Below are 20,786 nucleotides of genomic sequence, written 5' to 3' on the forward strand. Positions count from 1 at the left end.
TTGTTGCATTACAACCTGTAATTTAAATGGATTTTTATTTGGATTTCATGTAAGGACATACACAAAATAGTCCAAAGCGGTTAAGTGAAATTTAAAAAATTACTTGTTTCAAAAAATGATATATATATTTTTTTTAAGTTGTGCGTGCATATTGTATGTATTCACCCCCTTTGCTATGAAGCTCCTAAATAAGATCTGGTGCCACCAATTACCTTCAGAAGTCACACAATTCGTTAAATAAAGTCCATCTGTGTGCAATCTAAGTGTCACATGATCTGTCACATGGTCTCAGTATACACCTTTTTCTGAAAGGCCCCAAAGTCTGCAACACCACTAAGCAAAGGGCACCACCAATCAAGCGGCACCATGAAGACCAAGGAGCTCTCCAAACAGGTCAGGGACAGCGTTTTGGAGAAGTACAGATCAGGGTTGGGTTATAAAAAATATCTGAAACTTTGAACATCCCAATTAAAAGAATATGGCACCACAACAAACCTGCCAAGTGACGGCCGCCCACCAAAACTCACGGACCAGGCAAGGAGAGCATTAATCAGAGAGTCAACAAAGAGACCAAAGATAATCCTGAAGGAGCTGCAAAGATCCACAGCGGAGATTGGAGTATCTGTCCATAGGACCACTTCAAGCCATACCCTTCACAGAGCTGGGCTTTATGGAAGAGTGGCCAGAAAAAAGCCATTGCTTAAAGAAAAAAACTGCTTTTGGTGTTCACCAAAAGGCCTCTGGGAGACTCTCCAAACATATGGAAGAAGGTAATCAGATGAGACTAAAATTGAGCTTTTTGGCCATCAAGGAAAATGGTATGTCTGGTGCAAACACAACACCTCTCATCATCCCGAGAATACCATCCCCACAGTGAAGCATGGTGGTGGCAGCACCATGCTGTGGAGATGTTTTTCATCAGCAGGGACTGGGAAACTGGTCAGAATTGGGTGAATAGTTATGCACGCTTAAGTTTTCAATTTTTTCATCTTATTTCTTGTTTGTTTCACAACAACAACAAAAAATGTATCTCCAAAGTGTTAGGTGTGTTGTGTAAATCAATTGATATAAACCCCCCAAAATTCCATTTTAATTCCAGGGTGTAAGGCAACAAAATAGGAAAAATGCCAAGGGGGGGTGAGTACTTTCGCAAGCCTCTGTACATAAAATATATATGTAAAAAATAATCTAAATTCTACCACAAATTAAAGAAATTATAGCCTGTTTAGTAATGACTGACAATAACAATATTCTATACACAAGCAATATTTACCTAGATTTTTCTTCAACTTCTGTACATCACTTCTGGAACAACTGTCTGCTGCAGCCATGTGCTTCAGTGTCACAATAAGTTTCCATGGTAACTAAGTTAACATTCTCTTGACAAAACTTGAATTTGCCCTCAGTGGTGGCAATGACACCACTACCAAAGGATAGGTATGTTTTGTGTAAATAACATAAAGGCCATACTCACAATAAATATTGATATAGATTTGATTTAATTGACTCTTTCTCTAAAAGGTAACATTTCATAATGTGTAGTTATTAATGTTTTCTCATCGTAGTAGCTCAAACGTCTGGGTCAGGGACAAGGGCGAAAGAGTGAAATTAAGGTATAAAATGCATCTGAAAAGTAGCTAAAATACATGATAGAGAGGTGATAAAAGAAATCTGGGGTGATTGTTGTGTGAACTTAACATATAAAGAATAAAATCATTAAAAAAGGACATCTGAGGACATAAGTTCCCGTAGTTGCAGAATCACCCAACTATGCAATATTGCTCTTTCATGTTTGGACGTTTTCTGACATTTCCAGAGGTCTGGAAATTGTGTTGAGGCAGGATAAAAGACAAAACTGAGGATGTCTTTTACATTTGGCAAGAAGAATATTTATTTGTATTTCCCCAAGAGAATGACACACATTTCAAGATAACTGGATGTTTGAGAGAGGCTTGTATACATGCGACTGTACATAAGGGTTCCTATTCATTCAAAACCAGTAACCAAGTTTACAGGATAAGTTTATATAATACATTCTTTTTGTATCACATAAATGCATGTTTGTGTGTTTATTTCTGTAAACACAGTCAATTCTCAGATTGTCATTTCAAACATACTTTGTTACAGGGCAAAGGTAATATATTTTAGACTCATCCCAGAAACCAGGTTGGGAATCTTGACTGTACAGGATCTATTGTTTCCAGACACCAGTTCAGGCAATTAGGGACCTCAGAAAAGGGACCGCTTTTATTCAGATTCCACTGACACTAAATGAAACTACTTATGTAATGCTGTTTATCAAGTCCATCACCATGACACAAGCCAGCATAAACCAAAAACATTCCCAAACAGACTGCGAATATTGTGGGTAGCCAAGAAACTTCAGAGGAAAGCAATACATTATTCGTAGTGAGATTTGATTGCTACTAGGGCAAAGCTAGAGAGCGAAAGAGAGAGATAGAGAGGTTATATATATATGTATAGAAGAGCTTTTAGAAAGGCATGCTTGGGATCTACACATAAAGATATATTATTCTACGTTCATTGCGACAGACTTAAAGCGAAAGAGATACAGTATAGAGAAAGTTAGATTAGCACAGAGAGGACAGTTGCAAGGCAAGATTAGCATGCTTGCTGATCGAGAAGCTAACTTTTTACAGGACGTCAACGATACACAAAGCAGCTGTTAAAGGCTAGCGACAGTGCACACTATAGTATAAGCTAAGCTATTAATTTGACGCTAAAGATATTAAGAGGGACTACATGGTTGTCACTAGTTACCACAGCCAAAAATACACAAACCCTGCCTATTTCTTAAATGTATCTTCATAAAATGTGGTTTTAAACCTTAACCCTAACTTTAACCACACTGCTAAACGTATGCCTAACCCTATCCTTAAATACATTTTTACGAAAAAGCAATTTTGACTTGTGGCTATGGTAACTAGTGGAAACCGGACTACATATACCGTAGATTGTATTTCACAAGCTGGAAAGGCAAGGCGTTTCATGCACATGCAAAGGAAGTAAATCTAGTAGCAGCAGCAAGAGAAACAAAATGGCTGACTTTCCGACTACCACAGTGAGATTCCTATTTTTGTTTCTATGATTCAATACCCAATGTTGCTTGTGTCACAGTGTGCTTGACAATTTAGATAAGGCATGGAAATATAGAATCACTTCAGAAAATAGATTTAAGGATGCAGCATTTTTTTGTATTATTTTTAAATATTTAAACTTCCATTGTTGAAGACAGTTGATGGACTTCATAATATCTAAAGATCACTCCGACTACAAAACAACGGAACAATAAAAGCAAGCATTTTCCAATCAAACCCGGTACTTCCAACAGACCCTTAAGTCGCCACACATTCAGACGAATGACAGTTTCCATTTTTTGTGTATGTCTTTTAACATCGAACTATGAACAACCATTGGACATTGCACATTATTAAGTCATCTTATGCGTTTAGTCTAAAGTGCACAATCTTCCCTTTGAGGAGAACTAGACAATACTGGCGATTGATACTAAGGCAACACAGTTACAAACACACAAAAGTTCACATTGGCACATACTGTCAAGTACTGTATCACTTGTACACAAAAACCACAGGGCTTGAGTTTAGAAATGGCTTTGTGTACTCATTTGAAATCTACACTGTACCATAGTCGTAATCTGAAATGGTTTCCAAGATGAATTCGGAAAATTTCCTTTGAAAGCCAGTCCCTGAACACATTTATCTTTGAAGTAGCTATCATACACTAATCAAGTCAAGTATTTTGACATAAAAACACAGAAGAAGCAATATCAACTAACAGGGATGAAAATACTGTTTTTTCAATAGAGAAAATATGAATCCTTTTACCTCACAAATAGTCTCTGATTATATGCCTTTTGTATACACAAATGCATACACATAGATATGTACTACAGTTATGGTATCTAAAAATTATATTTACAACCTATGATTAAAAGGGATTGTACACTGACAAACCATGTTGAGGAAATTGTGCTTTTCTAACTTGTGTTCTAATGACAATGCTACAAAACCCCTGCTTATAGTGAAGCAGGGCTTGCCCTCTGCTGACCTATGCAATTGTCCATAACTTTTAACAATGTTTTTGCAAGTTATACATTTTTTTGACACTTGCATATGATCATCTAATTTTGTAGACTATTGAGTTGACCAAAACGATGCTTGTTAACTTTGTTTATTGGCCAGATAAATATGTAATTGCTTGAGAATTAATACACGGTAGATGCCTCAACCACAATGATAAGGGAGGCACCTCTCTTCCCTATGCTTTTGTGCAAGTGATGTCAAGTATAGCTGCAAGCCTGGTGAAGTGCCCTATACTCAAAACAAAATTCTATCAGTTTCTACATGTAATTAATCGCTCATTGGCCCCATGAATAAGCAGTATATTGACCCAATCTCTTCACTCCAATCCAAATACAGGTTCTCTCCAATGAAGACTCTGCTCTAAAAGGTCTGATGTCTATCCCAAGAAGGTGACACTGCCACAGGATTACACTGAGTGTACCAGACATTACGAATACCTGATCTTTCCATGACATAGACTGACCAGGTGAACGCTATGATCCCTTGATAAATCCACTTCAATCTGTGTAGATGAAGGGGAGGAGACAGGTTAAAACTCCATGTTAAGAAGGTGTTCCTAATGTTTGGTATATTCAGTGTATATCAATTTACTGAGAGGTACAAACAACATGGCTGACTATACAACTTGGCCTGAATTACTCCCCATCATGTGTTTCGGTCACACACACCTAAACTCAGCAAAAAAAGAAACGTACATTTTTCAGGACCCTGTCTTTCAAAGATAATTCGTAAAAATCCAAATAATTTCACAGATCTTCATTGTAAAGGGTTTAAACACTGTTTCCCATGCTTGTTCAATGAACCATAAACAATGAACGAACATGCACCTGTGGAACGGTTGTTAAGACACTAACAGCTTACAGACAGTAGGCAATTAAGGTCACAGTTATGAAAACTTAGGACACTAAAGAGGCCTTTCTACTGACTCTGAAAAACACCAATAGAAAGATGCCCAGGGTCCCTGCTCATCTGCGTGAACGTGCCTTAGGCATGCTGCAAGGAGGCATAAGGACTGCAGATGTGGCCAGGGCAATAAGTTGCAATGTCCGTACTGTGAGACGCCTAAGACAGCGCTACAGGGAGACAGGATGGACAGCTGATCGTCCTCGCAGTGTCAGACCACGTGTAACAACAGCTGCACGGGATTGGTACATCCAAACATCACACCTGCGGGACAGGTACAGGATGGAAACAACAACAACTGGAAACGCACAATCCCTCCATCAGTGCTCAGACTGTCCGCAATAGGCTGAGAGAGGCTGGACTGAGGGCTTGTAGGCCTGTTGTAAGCCAAATCCTCACCAGACATCACCGGCAACAACGTCGCCTATGGGCACAAACCCACCGTCGCTGGACCAGACAGGACTGGGAAAAAGTGCTTTTCACTGACGAGTCGTGGTTTTGTCTCACCAGGGGTGATGGTCGGATTCACGTTTATCGTCAAAGGAATGAGCGTTACACAGAGGCCTATACTCTGGAGCGGGATCAGTTTGGAGGTGGAGGGTCCGTGATGGTCTGGGGTGGTGTGTCACAGCATCATCGGACTGAGCTTGTTGTCATTGCAGGCAATCTCAACGCTGTGCGTTACAGGGAAGACATCCTCTCCCTCGTGTGGTACCCTTCCTGCAGGCTCATCCTGACATGACCCTCCAGCATGACAATGCCACCAGCCATACTGCTCTTTCTGTGAGTGATTTCCAGCAAGGCAGGAATGTCAGTGTTCTGCCATGGCCAGCGAAGAGCCCGGATCTCAATCCCATTGAGCACGTCTGGGACCTGTTGGATCGGAGGGTGAGGGCTAGGGCCATTCCCCCCAGACATGTCTGGGAACTTGCAGGTGCCTTGGTGGAAGAGTGGGGTAACATCTCACAGCAAGAACTGGCAAATCTGGTGCAGTCCACGAGGAGGAGATGCCCTGCAGTACTTAATGCAGCTGGTGGCCACACCAGATACTGACTGTTCCTTTTGATTTTAACCCCCCCCCCCTTGTTCAGGGACACATTATTCCATTTCTGTTAGTCACATGTCTGTGGAACCTGATCAGTTTATGTCTCAGTTGTTGAATCTTGTTCTGTTCATGCAAATATTTACACATGTTAAGTTTGCTGAAATTAAACGCAGTTGAAGTGAGAGGACGTTTCTTTTTTTGCTGAGTTGATATCATCTTGCACCCACTACACACCAGAGAGAGAATTGAAAGTGACATTAAATAAACGAGGTCATCCAATGAAAAGTGCTTTTGCTGTTGAGCATAAACATGGCTGCTTTGAAGAGCATTACTGTGGCGCTACTCTTAGAGCTGCTTGGTGTTAGTCAATTGACATTGTCTTTCTCCTTCACTGCTATGAGGCACGACTCTTTTCATCCTTCAGATTCTTTGGAAATGTGTTTAAATTCAGATACTACAGTTATGGGATGTGTTGGATTTGGAGACTTTGTCATTGTTTTCTAATACAAGTAGAAGTGAGTCAACCAACATTTGACCAAAACCACTGCTTGAAGTATGCAAATGTTAAGGCAGTGGACTGAGTTGAGATAAGTCGGAAGTGTTCTTTTAAACATGAGTGAGACTAGAATGTAGCTTACAATGGAATTTAACCACATCTGGCACATCCAATGTACCTTGCAAATGAGAAAACAATTAGAAAATAAACTCTTCCTCATCAACCTATTGCACTAGCATTTCATATCACAAAAATACATATAAAGTTACATCAATTACACTACTCTATACTAGGAAAAACTTTTACAGAACCCCAGACCAAGGAGGTCCACGACAAAGCTGCGATACATAAATATGGATATATCTATAGATTATTTTTTTCTTCTCAAACATACCTTGTTATAATATATGACTTTGGAAGAAAGAAAAATGGATTACCAATACATTCACAACAAACATTTCATCCATTTAGGGAAAAGGAAAGGGATATTTGGGTGACACAAGTCTTATAGATCCTGACCGAGCCGCTCGATTTCCTCGATAAGAAAGTCGATGTCCTCAAAGGTGGCCGCGGGGTTGGAGATGACCATGCGGAAGAAGTTGACCTTGTCCCCCTGTGGTTGGTAGCTGACCATGGTTGTCCCATACTCCATCATCCTGGCCTTGATCACCGGAGCCACCTAGACAACAAGACACATACAGTTGTGTTACAAAGAAAAAGTGTTAATTAAGTGCTTTTCGACTATTACGAGGAAATACTATTGTAAAACAAGGTCACATGTATTTATTTAAAAATGTCAAGCCCCTTTTTGTGAAGCCTGGATAAATTGACAATCTCCTTTGACAAACAAATGGACACGAATCAACGTTTTATTCCCTAAAAAAAGGAAACTTCCAGTATTAAATGCCGTTCACTTTATCAAACCTCTGTGTTTTCAATGTGCGACACATCCCTGTAGTCAAGCTATAGTATCTAAACAAATTACATTCACTCAGTGGACAGGCCGAAAAGACAGCTACAGACAGCTGGGGTGACAAATAAATCTAACACCAACAAGGTTCAGAAGAGTTCAGCAGAAACTGTGATGTTGAGAGGCTATCTTGCAATAAAACTTGGTAAAAGTCATTTATTTGTTGTTCAGTACAGTCTGTCTGGCTTTGTGGATTACATTCTCTGATGTGCAGAGGCAGATTCAATTACATGTTCTGGAGGAGATAGTGAGAGTGACACAGGCATAGCCGTGGGAAGTAGGGGTGCTGAGGGTGCTGCAGCACCCCCTGAAATATATATATATACAGTTGAAGTCGGAAGTTTCCATACACCTTAGCCAAATACATTTAAACTCAGTTTTTCACAATTCCTGACATTTAATCCTAGTACAAATTCCCTGTCTTAGGTCAGTTAGGATCAACACTTTATTTTAAGAATGTGAAATGTCAGAATAATAGTAGAGAGAATGATTTATTTCAGCTTTTATTTCTTCTATCAAATTCCCAGTGGATCAGAAGTTTACATACACTTAATTAGTATTTGGTAGCATAGCCTTTAAATTGTTTATCTTGGGTCACATGTTTTGGGTAGCCTTCCACAAGCTTCCCAAAATAAGTTGGGTGAATTTTGGCCCATTCCTCCTGACAGAGCTGGTGTAACTGAGTCAGGTTTGTAGGCCTCCTTGCTCACACACGCTTTTTCAGTTCTGCCCACAAATAGTCTACAGGATTGAGGTCAGGGCTTTGCAAAGGCCACTCCAATATCGTGACTTTGTTGTCCTTAAGCCATTTTGCCACAACTTTGGAAGTATGCTTGGGGTCATTGTCCATTTGGAAGAACCACTTACGACCAAGCTGTAACTGATGTCTTGAGATGTTGCTTCAATATATCCACATCATTTTCCTACCTCATGATGCCATCTATTTTGTGAAGTGCACCAGTCCCTCCTGCAGCAAGCAAAGCACCCCCACAACATGATGCTGCCACCCTCCCACTTTTCGCACCAAAGTACGTTCATCTCTAGGAGAAAGAGCGCGTCTCCTTCACAAGCAGTATGACGGCTTGGGAAGTGCTCAAGAGAAATACAAAGGATAAAAGGCTATTTTACATGGGTGTACAGTATTTTTGTAATTCACATTTGGCTTAAAGGGGCAAGGAGGTACTACCAAGAGGTAATGCTAGGTGACAGTTTGTGAAGCTCAACTTTTCAGCTTAGAGCTTTACAGATTCAAATCACCTGCAGGTCCACAGTAATCTTCAATTGACTTAGAATATATCTGGGGTATTAAGTTACACAAGGCGAACGGAACTTTGGAAACTTCTGCAAGTTTAGGCTTAATAAGGAAAATGGATATTGTCTTTAAAGGGAAAATCCACCCAAAAAAAGGATATTTTGGTATTTGTTTCGTTAGTGCACTGTTGATACGGTCCCAACATGTTTTTGAATGTCAGCAGTCGAGTTTTCACCAGCCACTTCCTCATGATAATGCAAAATGCTAGTTAGCTTTTAATGTTTGATCGCTTAATTTGTTTTAAGTCTATATGTTGAATCAGCAGGTCATGTTTTGATGTATTGTGGTCATTGTTTCTCCTTACTGATGTATTGATGCTGTTTTTTGTTTTTGCTTTCTACCTTATGCGCATTGAGCAATGGAAATACGCTCTACAAATGTCATATTATTATTATTATTATTATTACTACAATCATTCCACACAAATCTGTTGCAGGTGTCCTGTTGTCATTGGCAACCCTGCAAATAATAATAAATAATCAACTCTGAATTGTGCCTCACTTGAATAAGTCCTTTGGCAAAGGATTTTGTGTCCAATTGTTTCAAAGCACTGTTGAAAAACACTGGTGGTTGAAAAAAATCTAGTCAAAATGGATTCAGAATATCATGTCTTCCAGCACAGTCCCTAATTGTGCTAAATGGTCATCATTATGACAATCACCTCTGTCTACGGAAAACGCAGAATATCAGTCCTGCTAAATATCTATACCCATAACAGATGGGGCATGTCAACACTGTTTCAATCAGGATGTTTATCATGCACGTGTGAATGAGACAATGGCATAGATTCAATCAGATCAAGCGTTAACCGGGCGATAACAGACACCCCATAGCACATGTTTCGGCGGTGTCAGAGGTGGAACTGCATTGGAGCCTTCAAACCAGTGAGCAGCTGCTCTTGCGATCATTGTCACGAAGCCACACCCGCCCCACTCACTTTAGAAGTTCAGCGCGAGAAAGTGAAGGCTATATAAAAATAATTACGCAAAAATGTTAAAAATCCTTAAATAAAATAATGAGAATTTCGATCAGCCTAATCGAGGTGTAGATTACATCTCACATTCCAGAGTTCAAACTTGTAAACAAGGCTGGATGGGATTCCTGCAGCCAATGGCAATGTCCACTTTAGGTGTAATGATTTGACAGCTCTAACTCAGTTCCACCTCTGACACTGCCAAAACAACTGCTATGAGGATGTCGGCTAAAGTATATCAGATTTAATAGAGCACCATGTGTGTTTGAGAGAGAGAGAGAGCGAGAGGTCTCTATATATGGCTGGCACGCACATCATCTGTTCATCCTAAATGCAGATTAGAGGACCCCTGCTGCTGAGTGGCTGCCACAGTAACAACCCACGGCCAATGATTGAACTCATGGACAGTAGCCCCCCCCCATGTTCACTCCCTCCCTCCTCCCACAGTCCACGGAAACATGTCTGTCATTTAAGATTCTCTCAATCCAATTGTGCTATCGAGGTTGAGCGATTGAACTCTATTTACATGCTTAATGACTTCCCAAACGCCTTCCATTTTTAGGCACAGGGGCTTTTCTACAAATGACATCAGAGGACTGCCATTTTGTTTCGGGTGAAGGAGACATAATGTGGACAAACTGAGTGCAGTGAGACGGAGGCGTTTGAGGCTCAAACAATAAGGACCGGACTTAGTCCTTTACGTCTTACTGCTCACCTTGTGCAGGCGCTTCTTTTTCTCCTCTTTGTCCTCCATGTACCGCATGCCAGGAGGGAGGTACCAGAAGCACACGTTGGTGTGTTGAGGCTGGGACAATGCAAGATGGGAAGACGAAATGATTCATCAGTCAATCATTATGCTTTACACGTGGACGCACACACACTCGCGCACGCACACACACACACACACGCTGGTGCACACGTCAAATTGAGCTGGAAAGACAGGCGGGGAAAAAAATCCATTAGAGAAACGGTGGAATATTGGAATCCACTCAGGTTGTACAAAATAGAAAGCTCTCAAAGCAATCATGGCTGTCAATTTATCAAGCCAGCGCAGTGTATACTGAGCAATTCACACCCTGACAAAAGAACTCTGTGAGTTCTGCTGTGCCGGGTGGTGCTGTCGGTGGCAGTGGTCTGAATAGTAAGCAGGTAGAGTGGCTCTCATTCATAGACCCTCTAGCTATGTCTGAGTGTCTCACATGTCGATCTCCCAGTACCAGATGTGATGGGAGAAAAAATTCTGTCTGCTCACTGGTGTAAAGCATTCATTACCAATGGTTGACTGACCATGCATACCAGACTCATTTATTTAGCAGCAGTGTTGAGTCCCCGACTGCACTGATGTGGTGCTGTGGTTTTCCGGGCCACCAAGCCAAGTTAACACCTGGACCAATTCCCAGGGGATTTGGACTATTCCTGCCTGTCACTCTATTGTGGTATAGTGGTTTCTGTCTTGTATATGGCTGTAATTATAAGCATAGCTAAATAAAAGTAATTTAAATGCCAGGGTGTCCATACTCTACCGCAGGTGTATTCAACTCTGACCCTACGAGGTCCGGAGCCTGCTGGTTTTCTGTTCTACCTGATAATTCATTGCAACCACTTGGTGTCCCAGGTCGACATCCGCCCGTCATTAGAGGGGAACAATGAAAAAACACACACAGTGGAAATGGCTTCGAGGTTGAGTTTTGAGGGCTTTATGGCGTGGCTCAGCCCTACTCTATAGTATAAAATACATTCCAATTAGATTTGAGCCATTCACAACATCATCACGTATTTGTTTCGGTTTTTTTTTTTTTGTGTTATCATTCATGTCGTTCAGTGTCTAACCGTACAGCACATTTAATATGAACATACCTTTCCATTGAAGACCATCTCATATCCTTCCCTGTCCTTGATCTTGTTGTACAGGTACTCCGAAAGCTCCAGACACTTGTCAATCTGAGCCTCGAACCCGATGGTGCCCTATCGGCGAAGAGGAAAATGCTGTCAACAACACGGTCAAGGTAACGACAAAGGTGGAAAAAAGAGAGCTTATTTTAAAATCATACTAGCGATAGCTAATATTTTTAAGTCCCAATAACTGATAGCAGGAACAAATAATGTTGTTTTCCTGTGGTGATTGACATTTTCCAAGAATGTTTCATAAATGTCTTGTCCAAATTAAAGAAGACACTTGGTACACTAAAACCCATAGTCCAAATGCAACGCGAGCAAAACACAACTCCCTCCACACATCCTTGTCTTTGCAATGCAGGTTGATGTCAGTTCCCATTGTAGCACTGTGATAAGCAATTACCCCACTAGTCCTCAACTGTCAAGCTGCAGGGGTCAAACTAACTACTTGAAGCCTTTACGTCCCAGCCACATGGTCAGAGGGAATCTATTTGTCTGGGATGTCCAGCATCACAAAGCTCACTATATTATACTTAACAGGACCATTTGTTGACTGAAGAAACAGAAGGCTACTAAAGGTTTGGAATTCATACTGCACACAATGTAATCAAACAGACGTCAACAATGCAATCAAAAAAGCAATACACTGTACATTGTACTAGGCTGTAAAAGGCTTTTGGAATATCTATTTTGAAATATACATGAGATAGTCCCTGGCAAAGAGAACTATAATATATATGTTTTTAAATACCAAAAATATCAACATAAATGTTATCTAAAACAATCTGTTTTACAATTAATCAAGGCATGATGAAAATCTCTAGAGGGGATCTTTATTGAACTAAATGATCGAAAGAGAACTACATTTGCAATCGGTACTCTACCAACCTTAGCTCTCCACATGAGCCAGAGCTTGAAGATGTCTACATGACGTCCACACTGCAAGGCCTTGTCCCCAGTGTCGTAGGACAGGTCGTAGTGCTTGTCCTGCTGGAACAGGTAGCAGGCGTGCATCTGGTTGCAGTTTTGCATCAGCCCCTGGAGAAGAGAAAAGAATCACTTAAACAATAAGGCCTGAGGGGGTGTGGTATATGGCCAATATACCACGGCTAAGGGCTGTTCTGAGTGCTAGGACACAGCCCTTAGTCGTAGTGTATTGGCCATATACCACAAACCCCCGATGTGCCTTATTGCTATTATAAACTGGTTTCCAACATAATTAGTAGTACAAATAGATGTTTTGTCATACCCATAGTATACGGTCTGATATACCACGGCTTTCAGCCAATCAGCATTCAGGGCTTGACCCACCAGTTTATAATTCCGATTATACAACAGTGACAATAGCTAGTTAATACATATCCTGTAATCTTATTCGCTACAAGGTCATTTAGGATGGATGTGTAACTTAGAGATGACCTTAGTCATGTAGGAACATACAGTAGGCCTCTTATTCTGAAATGTAACGAAAGAAGATATTGTGATGAATATATATGTAAAGGGGACTTTGACCCCTTACCTCCTCCCGGACCAGCAGGGCTGAGCACTGCAGTGGGACTGCCATCATCTTGTGAGGGTTCCATGTCACTGAATTGGCCCTGTGAATTGAAAAAACAATGGGTACTTTTTCTGAATATTGATTTAAAAGATGAAAATTCATCATTTTAGTACATTTCAGTACGGACCTCTCAACTCCATCTAGCTTCCACTTGTGCATCCTGGACATGATGAGACTGCCTCCCCACGCACCCTGAGTAGAGAGAGAGATAGTGAGATGACCAAACTACAGAACACTTTGTAGCATGAGACTGAGTCTCAACATGAAGAGCCCCATTACACCACAGCATGTCTGAACTCAACCAGCCATATGTAATAACATACAGTTCATATTCCCGGAGTGACCCCGCTGACAGTTTCCTGCAAATACTGACGACTCGTCTCTATTTCATATTTTGTGGAAAGGGAGCTCCTAAACCTAAACCTCACCCTCACAGTTCTATGTTCAAAAATACAAGAATTCAACATAAAAAGGCCCTAAACAAATCCAGCATGTCTGCAGTTTGACACTGATGGATCTCCTTTCTTGGTCTTAATAGAGGTGTCTCTATGTCATGCCTCAATCACCTCCATTACACAGAGTCCTTCGGTGAGAGAGGCCATGATGGGGAAGTCAGGGGAAAGGATGATTTACAGCCCCGGACCCAGTTTCCATAATCTCCAGTGTTACAGAGGAAACTGGCTGAGTGGCTGTCTCCTATCTAGGTCAGCTGAAAGCAGCAGAGGGGACTCAGATATATTACATGAATCAAACTCTGACTGGTGAGCTCTGTGTGCCCCTGTCCCTGAAACACCCAAAGCTAAATGCTATGGACTTACCATCTGATGAGGTAACAACAAAGGTCTTCACCTAAAGTAACTTGAGTGTGTAATAGCCACTTGTATAGTGTAACTTCATGTAATTTGCCACCATAACAGGAGTCTTGCTCTGTATATCAGTTGGGACGATTCTTATCGGTCAGCTGTACAAAATCAGCATGTAAAAAAAAAAACATTTTTTTTTAAGAGATAAAGTACACGTGTTTCTACTTACATCCACGTGGAACCAGACTTGGTACTTCTTACAAATATCTGAGATGGCAATGAGGGGGTCAAAGGCTCCGTAGACTGTGGTGCCAGCCGTCGCACTCACAAAGAATGGCACAAATCCCTGAACATAAAACATGAAAAGAAATCATTTGCATGTACAGTGTCACATGCCAACATTATAACTATTTCTTCATTATTCACATGACATAACCAATGATATATTCTAGATAATAGCACAACACATTCCTGATCATCGTTGTGGTAAATTTCCATATGGTTGCACAGTATGAAGGGGAAAAAATGACTTAATAGCCATTGCTCTTCAACAGGGATATGGATGGATGTGTCATGTGTGTATGAAATTACCTTCTGCTTGGCTTCCAGTATTTTCCTTTCAAGGTCAGCTGGTATCATTTTACCACTGTGAAGAAAGAAAAAAACAGGATTTCATTGCTTGAATGCTTTTGCCATTAAATGACATGTTCTGTTTTATTCTGCACCTGAGGCCTACTGTATAGTTAAAACACTACAGTACCTCTCATCAGCTTTGATGCAGATGACACTCTCTGTACCAATGCCAAGGGCTGCTGCTCCTTTCTTGATTGAGAAATGACTCTAAAAGACACAGAAGTAGAGAAATCCCTCTTCTCTTAACCTGATTGCATTTCCTGTTTGATGCATTTCATTGAATGCTGCTATAAAGGGAATTCAAGACCAAGGAAAGAATAAAAAGAGATGAGCTGTAGTAACGTTGGAATGTTGCTGCCCAAGGCAAAGCAAATGCTTTTGGGAGTGTTCTATTTGAGCTGTTGTTTGCCCAAATTATTTAAATGTCCTGGGCCACTGCAGGGGAGAGGAGATAACAGCAAGTGTCCCTGTGTGCTGTACTTTCATGCAGAATGTCAGCAAATCAGCCTCACATTAGCTGTGGCTGCATGTGAAGGTGATGTCAGTCCCTTTTCTACAACATGAATACATCAGTGATGGAAAATGTGACCTGGCTTTATATGGAACAGCTGGCCCAGCAGTATGCCAAAGGGATTTCATTGGGAATCTGACGCCCACTTTGCCAAACATTACCCTCTTTAAGTAGTGAACGCTGGATCCTTGTAATTTGACGTAATCTAAGAACAAAGCATACAAATTATACTCCCTCACCAAGACATTGGGATAACATCACCATGAAGCAGCTAAATGAAATGCACAATAAATTAAACACACACAAAAAAGGAAGTCAAAGCAAGAAATGTATAAAACGATAAATGAACGAATTAACAAATTAAATAAAGTGAAAATGAAAGATAGGAGTAAGGGGAGGGAGGCCTACATGCTCGGATGTGAAGGCTGCCAGTCTGGGGACTGATGACATTCCTTTCTCCTTCACTTCAGGAAACATCTTGAAGCGAGCCAGCAGCATGGCATACATATTGGAAATGGCACCACCTAGGGGAGAGAGGCGACGCACACCACTCAATCACTTGTGTTGTGTCAGGATCATTTGGTACAGCCATCAGATGTCAAAACTCACGTGAAGATAATGCTTTGGCTATTCAATAACACAGGACTAAAAGTAAATGCAATGGTTATGTATTGGTAACATACATGTCTCGGGAGAATCTGTCTTAAATGTTTTGAGGAAATAATCAAAAAATACAATGTTTCAATGATGATAACATATATGTCGATGTAATTGTGAAAAAGCATCGGTTTGCCTCTGTTATTATAACCTCCTGTGTATTTTTGTTTTTGTTACATGTCAACCAAGAGTCCAGAGGAGAAATGAAAGCAACCGTTATGTTGTAAGGGAGGAAGTGTTTTATGCTAATTGACTGTGGAAAGTGTTCCATTTTTGTCATCAAAATGCTAATTTACACATAGCTGGAGTTGGGCCAACCAATTTTCTGTGAATCTGATGGGGGGGGGGGGGGGGGGTATAATTGGCGTCACCTACGCACCGGGAGAGAAGATTCCATCCCCTCGGCCATCCTCCCAGCCAATGATCTCCCTCATTTTCTTCAAAGTGACGTATTCCAGCAGCACGAACACTGGAGCCACCTCGTAGGTGAACCTGGATTGCACAAGAGAGATCACATGACTGAGTTACACAAAATATGTAATGACAGACAAATGATTTAGCATCTGTCTTTTCTCCCCTCTGGAGGTTCACAACCGATTTGTCTTGAGAAACAGTTGATCATGGGCTCAGGTTTAGCATGAGGGATGGGGTTATATAGCTAATAGAAGCTGACAACGTATTTCAAAGTCAAGACAGACAAAGCAAAACTTTGGGATTATTGGAATGCACATAGCAGTAGATGTCAATGTACAACGTTCTTTATTTGATTGTCAATTAACTTGCATTTCAACCACAAACACAGTGGAATTTACAAAGGTCATTGCAGGTTATGTAGGTTAAATGCATTACTCTATGTATGACTCTTTTACATTTACATTTAAGTCATTTAGTAGACACTCTTATCCTTTTCTCTACATTACAAAACAGTTCCACATTCTCTGCATCATACAAACGGCTTGCTACACTGCAGCATGTCTGACTCCAAATGGATTACAAATGTATTCATTTTGGGGATTCAGTGCATTTAATTGTGCTAGCAGAACCCTTATTTCACTGAGCCATGACTCTCAGTATATATCATCCCCCACTCAGCCAGAAATTAACTTCCGATTAGCCTGAATCAAGCCAAAATGCTAATTTTTCTCCTCTTGAATTGCCATGGGGATAGCGAAGGAGGGAAGGCGGCGAGGGGTGGGGTTAAATTAATACGGGATTGAATTATGTGCTGCCTTTCCTTTCAACCTTTCACATGCTCTCTTTGAGTGAGACTCCACTATCAGTGTGAGAAGTCGCAGCAGAGAATGCCCATGGATGGACCGGAAATGGAAATGATTGTTATTATGTTTTATCATTTGAATCATGATGAGGCTAGTCATACTCACATGTTGGTGTTTGCGGTGGACGTTAGCCAATCAGCTGCAAGACCAACCATATCTAATCCTGTTGAGAGCTGATTGAAGTATCTGGGGTGGGCTAGAAGCAGAGGAAATTGTGTGAGATTACAGAATTTTGTTGTGGTCTTTTTGGAAATGTCAGGCATATTTTCCTGTATTTCTGTTTTCCATACTGTGCTTTTTATGTGATTCTGGTGCCTATGCCACTTGGCACAGCTTGGCATGTAAGGCTGTATGTAGCTCCTTCATAGTTGAATTCAGTTGTGGTGTGTTTTTGGAGTGACAACTATTAAGCGTGTAAGGTCATGCTAGAACATTTTAGAGAGAAGGTGATTTCAAAACGTTTCCGTATTTTTTGACATTTTACCAGTCCTGAGGGTTATTCGTTTTAGTTTTTAAATTGAACATGGTGAGGATAATAGCATGGCATATATGGAACGTGTTAGTGATTTTAGCATTGATACTGTCAAATTCGTTTGGAAATTGTATTTTGGGGAAGGACATCATGTCATTTCCATTTTGCTCCATATATTATGCCTTTCTTCATCCCGAATAGTGCGGCACGGGGGGAAATGACCTAGCACATTTAACAGATTAGGATCTCAAAAACATTACATTTCCACCATCTATACATACCATCTACAGTCATTTGCTAAATGAAAACATGTAACGAAAACACACATGTAGGTCTGTTTTCTTGGATATGCCACTGGATAGGCCTGGTTTATATTTTAATCTCAATCTTTTAATATATATTTTTTAAACAATCTGCCTGCTGTACTTTATTTTTCGTCTGGGTAGCCCCAGGCCTAATTTATGAACAGGAACAACTCTTCAGAAGAAAACATTTAGCAATTAATTTCGTGTATGTTGACCCAAAACGAATTTACAAAAAAACATATAGATAGCTATAGGCTGAGTAAAACAGCAGGCAGACAGGCAATATTGATTTTGAATTGTCCATTTCCTCTCATAAAAAAATCTGCGACATTAGCATTTTGTTGCAATAAATATATATCTTATAATACCTGTTTTGATAGCGTATTTCAGAGTTGCACGACAGCTTATCAAAATATCATCCAGTGTTTCTGGCTCATCCTGCAGTTCCCAGTTGTTTCTCTGGAGCAATTCATTGGGATAGTGGAAATCAATGACTTTCGTTTCCCTATCAAACGATTCCGTGATATATGCCAGCAAAATATCCACAACTTCTTGGAGAAAAGTCATTGTCTTCAAGTCACCATCCAACGCGGGTAGTAGATCTGTAAATCAATGTAAAAATGCAGGCAATTTGAATTTGAACTCTAAAGTGTCATTTTAACCTTGAAAATGAAGGACAGAGAGGCCTAGATTTAAGTAAGGACAAAATGCGTATAAACTGTAGACTTATTAGGAAATATAGGCATTTACACCAGATACATAAGGCCATCGACTATTTTATTATTTGTTTCGAAGTGATAATGACTAACCTAAATTAATTATATGTAAATAAGAAAACAAAACACATTTTTCAGTTCAAAATAATAGGTCTATACGTCAGTATGCCTATGTGGGTTTTAAATGGGCTTCTTGTTGAATTTGTTGAAGGTTACTCTGTTTTTCATACGAATGTTGCATCATGCGGGTAGGCCACTCATATCACGATTTCGTATGTGAAAAATGTATCAATATAGGCCTGTCATGTTTTTAGGCCTACCTGTTGAATATAGATCTGAGAAACCGACAGTCGCCTCAGTCGCCTTTAGACAATTGCACGGTTTGTTGCATCCGCAGGTCCCAACCGTTGTCTGATCCAGTTTGGTAGATGTCGGCTCGGATGTTTTCTCGCCCTCTCCAGCAACACTGAGTAGAGCTTTATATGTTTGTTTCAGTTCATAAAAATCAGAAAAGGAGGAAACAATTCAATGCACGATAAGCAATGAATATGTTGCGACAATTTTAAATTGCTTCATATAGGCTATGCTAATATGCAAATTATAGCTGTTTTTTTTCTTTTCCAGAACCAACCTACCACACAGTTTCGATCCAATGCCTCCAGGTAGTTTTTGGGCCGCCGCCTGGCACCATGCCCTGGCTGGAGAGAGCAAGTCAAAGACGGATGAATAATGGGGTATATTCAGGCTGTGTAACTTACAAATATTCAGAAAAAAACGTGCTGAAACAAGGTGAACACAACCTCACATGAACATAATACGCTGTATTGGGCTACCAAATTCACAATGATAGGGCTACTAGCAATTGATATAATCAACATGTTTTAAGTCGTCTTAACCTTGACTAAGCCCATTTTGTCTAGGGGCTATATGCATGACATAAAAACAAAATGTGACATCTTCTACCAGTCATTGTTAAGCCACATTTATCCTGGTAGCATGAATACATTGTTTATGCGAGTTAGGGGTTGCAAGCGTTAAACGTTGATTTATCCAACCAAATAGGTTATTTCATTTTCCCTTTAGGGGCTCAAGCCGATAATACTCACGCGTAGTGGGGCTTTGGTTGCTGGTATTATCACCAGCATTCTCTGGCGCGCCAAGACCCCAAAATCCGTGTGATGCCATTGCAAACAGTCGCCAGCAGTTAAGAGCTATATGAAAGACGGACAAATAGCGCCCATTCAACCAGGGGGAAATGTGCCGAAGGGAAACGGGAGCTGTTCAGAGACGTGGTGCTGAAGCTGTCTGTCGACTCTTTTCCAGCTGCACAAAATCAAACTGTGCATTCAATAGAGACACAAACGAAACTGCAAAAGTGCTCAAAACGTAGCGCTCTCTTCACCGAGACTCTTCTCTGTACGCAGGCGACCACAGGTATACAGATGGAATGCCAGGCATTGTCTTCTCAGAGAATTCGGTAACAGTTACCCAGAGCCCCTCGCGATTCAGTGTAAAGCGCAACCTCTCACCACTGGGTAAAATACAAGGCTATGTAGTATGGCAGAGTGTAAGAGTATGAATATATCCGTATTGTGAAAAAAGGCGATAAAAAGGCGATTTCACTAAGGCCACTTTCAGGAATAAGCACTACTATGCAGAGTATAATCCAGCGGTGAAAAGTAGAGCGCAGGGTCTGCTGGTATAAGCAACTTAATAAAACAAACGTGTCCCACCGTAGTGTTAACCTGGTTTCACGTCACTAAATAAATTCCAATGTGATTCAGTTCATGACGAACTGGGTTGCGTCATGAGTCGTGACCAAACATCTTTGTCCCCCTCCTGCTGTGTGCGTGGAACTCAACATCAGAAACAGTCTCATTTAAACTGTTTTACTCCAGCTTGGCTGCCCTGATAATTCATTGATCCAAAACTTTTGTATGCCTTGGCGCCTCCTATCATTGCCCCCCTCCGGTCAAGGAAACGTAACGCGGTGTGGAGTGGGAACGCGTGGGTCCCTCTCGCTCCGCTAGAGTTCAAACCGAGTGCTCCATGGAGAGTGGCGTTCTGCCTGGCTCTACGTCGGTCATTGCTAGAAGGGCTCCAGCTGTTGTCAAATGAATGTCAAAAGTTGAAAT

General features: G+C 40.8%; 1 protein-coding gene across 1 annotated transcript; it reads right to left on the reverse strand.

Annotated features, from left to right (window-relative positions):
* Positions 1 to 5,417: 5,417 nt before the first annotated feature.
* On the reverse strand, positions 5,418 to 20,507 carry gad2 (glutamate decarboxylase 2). The gene is made up of 16 exons (XM_029661275.2): positions 19,758 to 20,507; positions 19,287 to 19,349; positions 18,972 to 19,127; positions 18,304 to 18,537; positions 17,264 to 17,354; positions 16,261 to 16,373; positions 15,633 to 15,748; positions 14,841 to 14,920; positions 14,672 to 14,726; positions 14,310 to 14,426; positions 13,405 to 13,469; positions 13,239 to 13,317; positions 12,608 to 12,757; positions 11,681 to 11,788; positions 10,539 to 10,628; positions 5,418 to 7,247 (listed from the first exon to the last, which is right to left on the reverse strand). Exons 1-16 carry the CDS (start codon positions 19,834 to 19,836, stop codon positions 7,074 to 7,076), a joined length of 1,770 nt encoding a protein of 589 aa, XP_029517135.1. The 5' UTR covers positions 19,837 to 20,507; the 3' UTR covers positions 5,418 to 7,073.
* Between the last annotated feature and the right edge of the window lie 279 nt (positions 20,508 to 20,786).

The sequence above is a fragment of the Oncorhynchus nerka genome, linkage group LG6 (assembly GCF_034236695.1).
Source record: "Oncorhynchus nerka isolate Pitt River linkage group LG6, Oner_Uvic_2.0, whole genome shotgun sequence".
Taxonomy (NCBI): Eukaryota; Metazoa; Chordata; class Actinopteri; order Salmoniformes; family Salmonidae; genus Oncorhynchus; species Oncorhynchus nerka.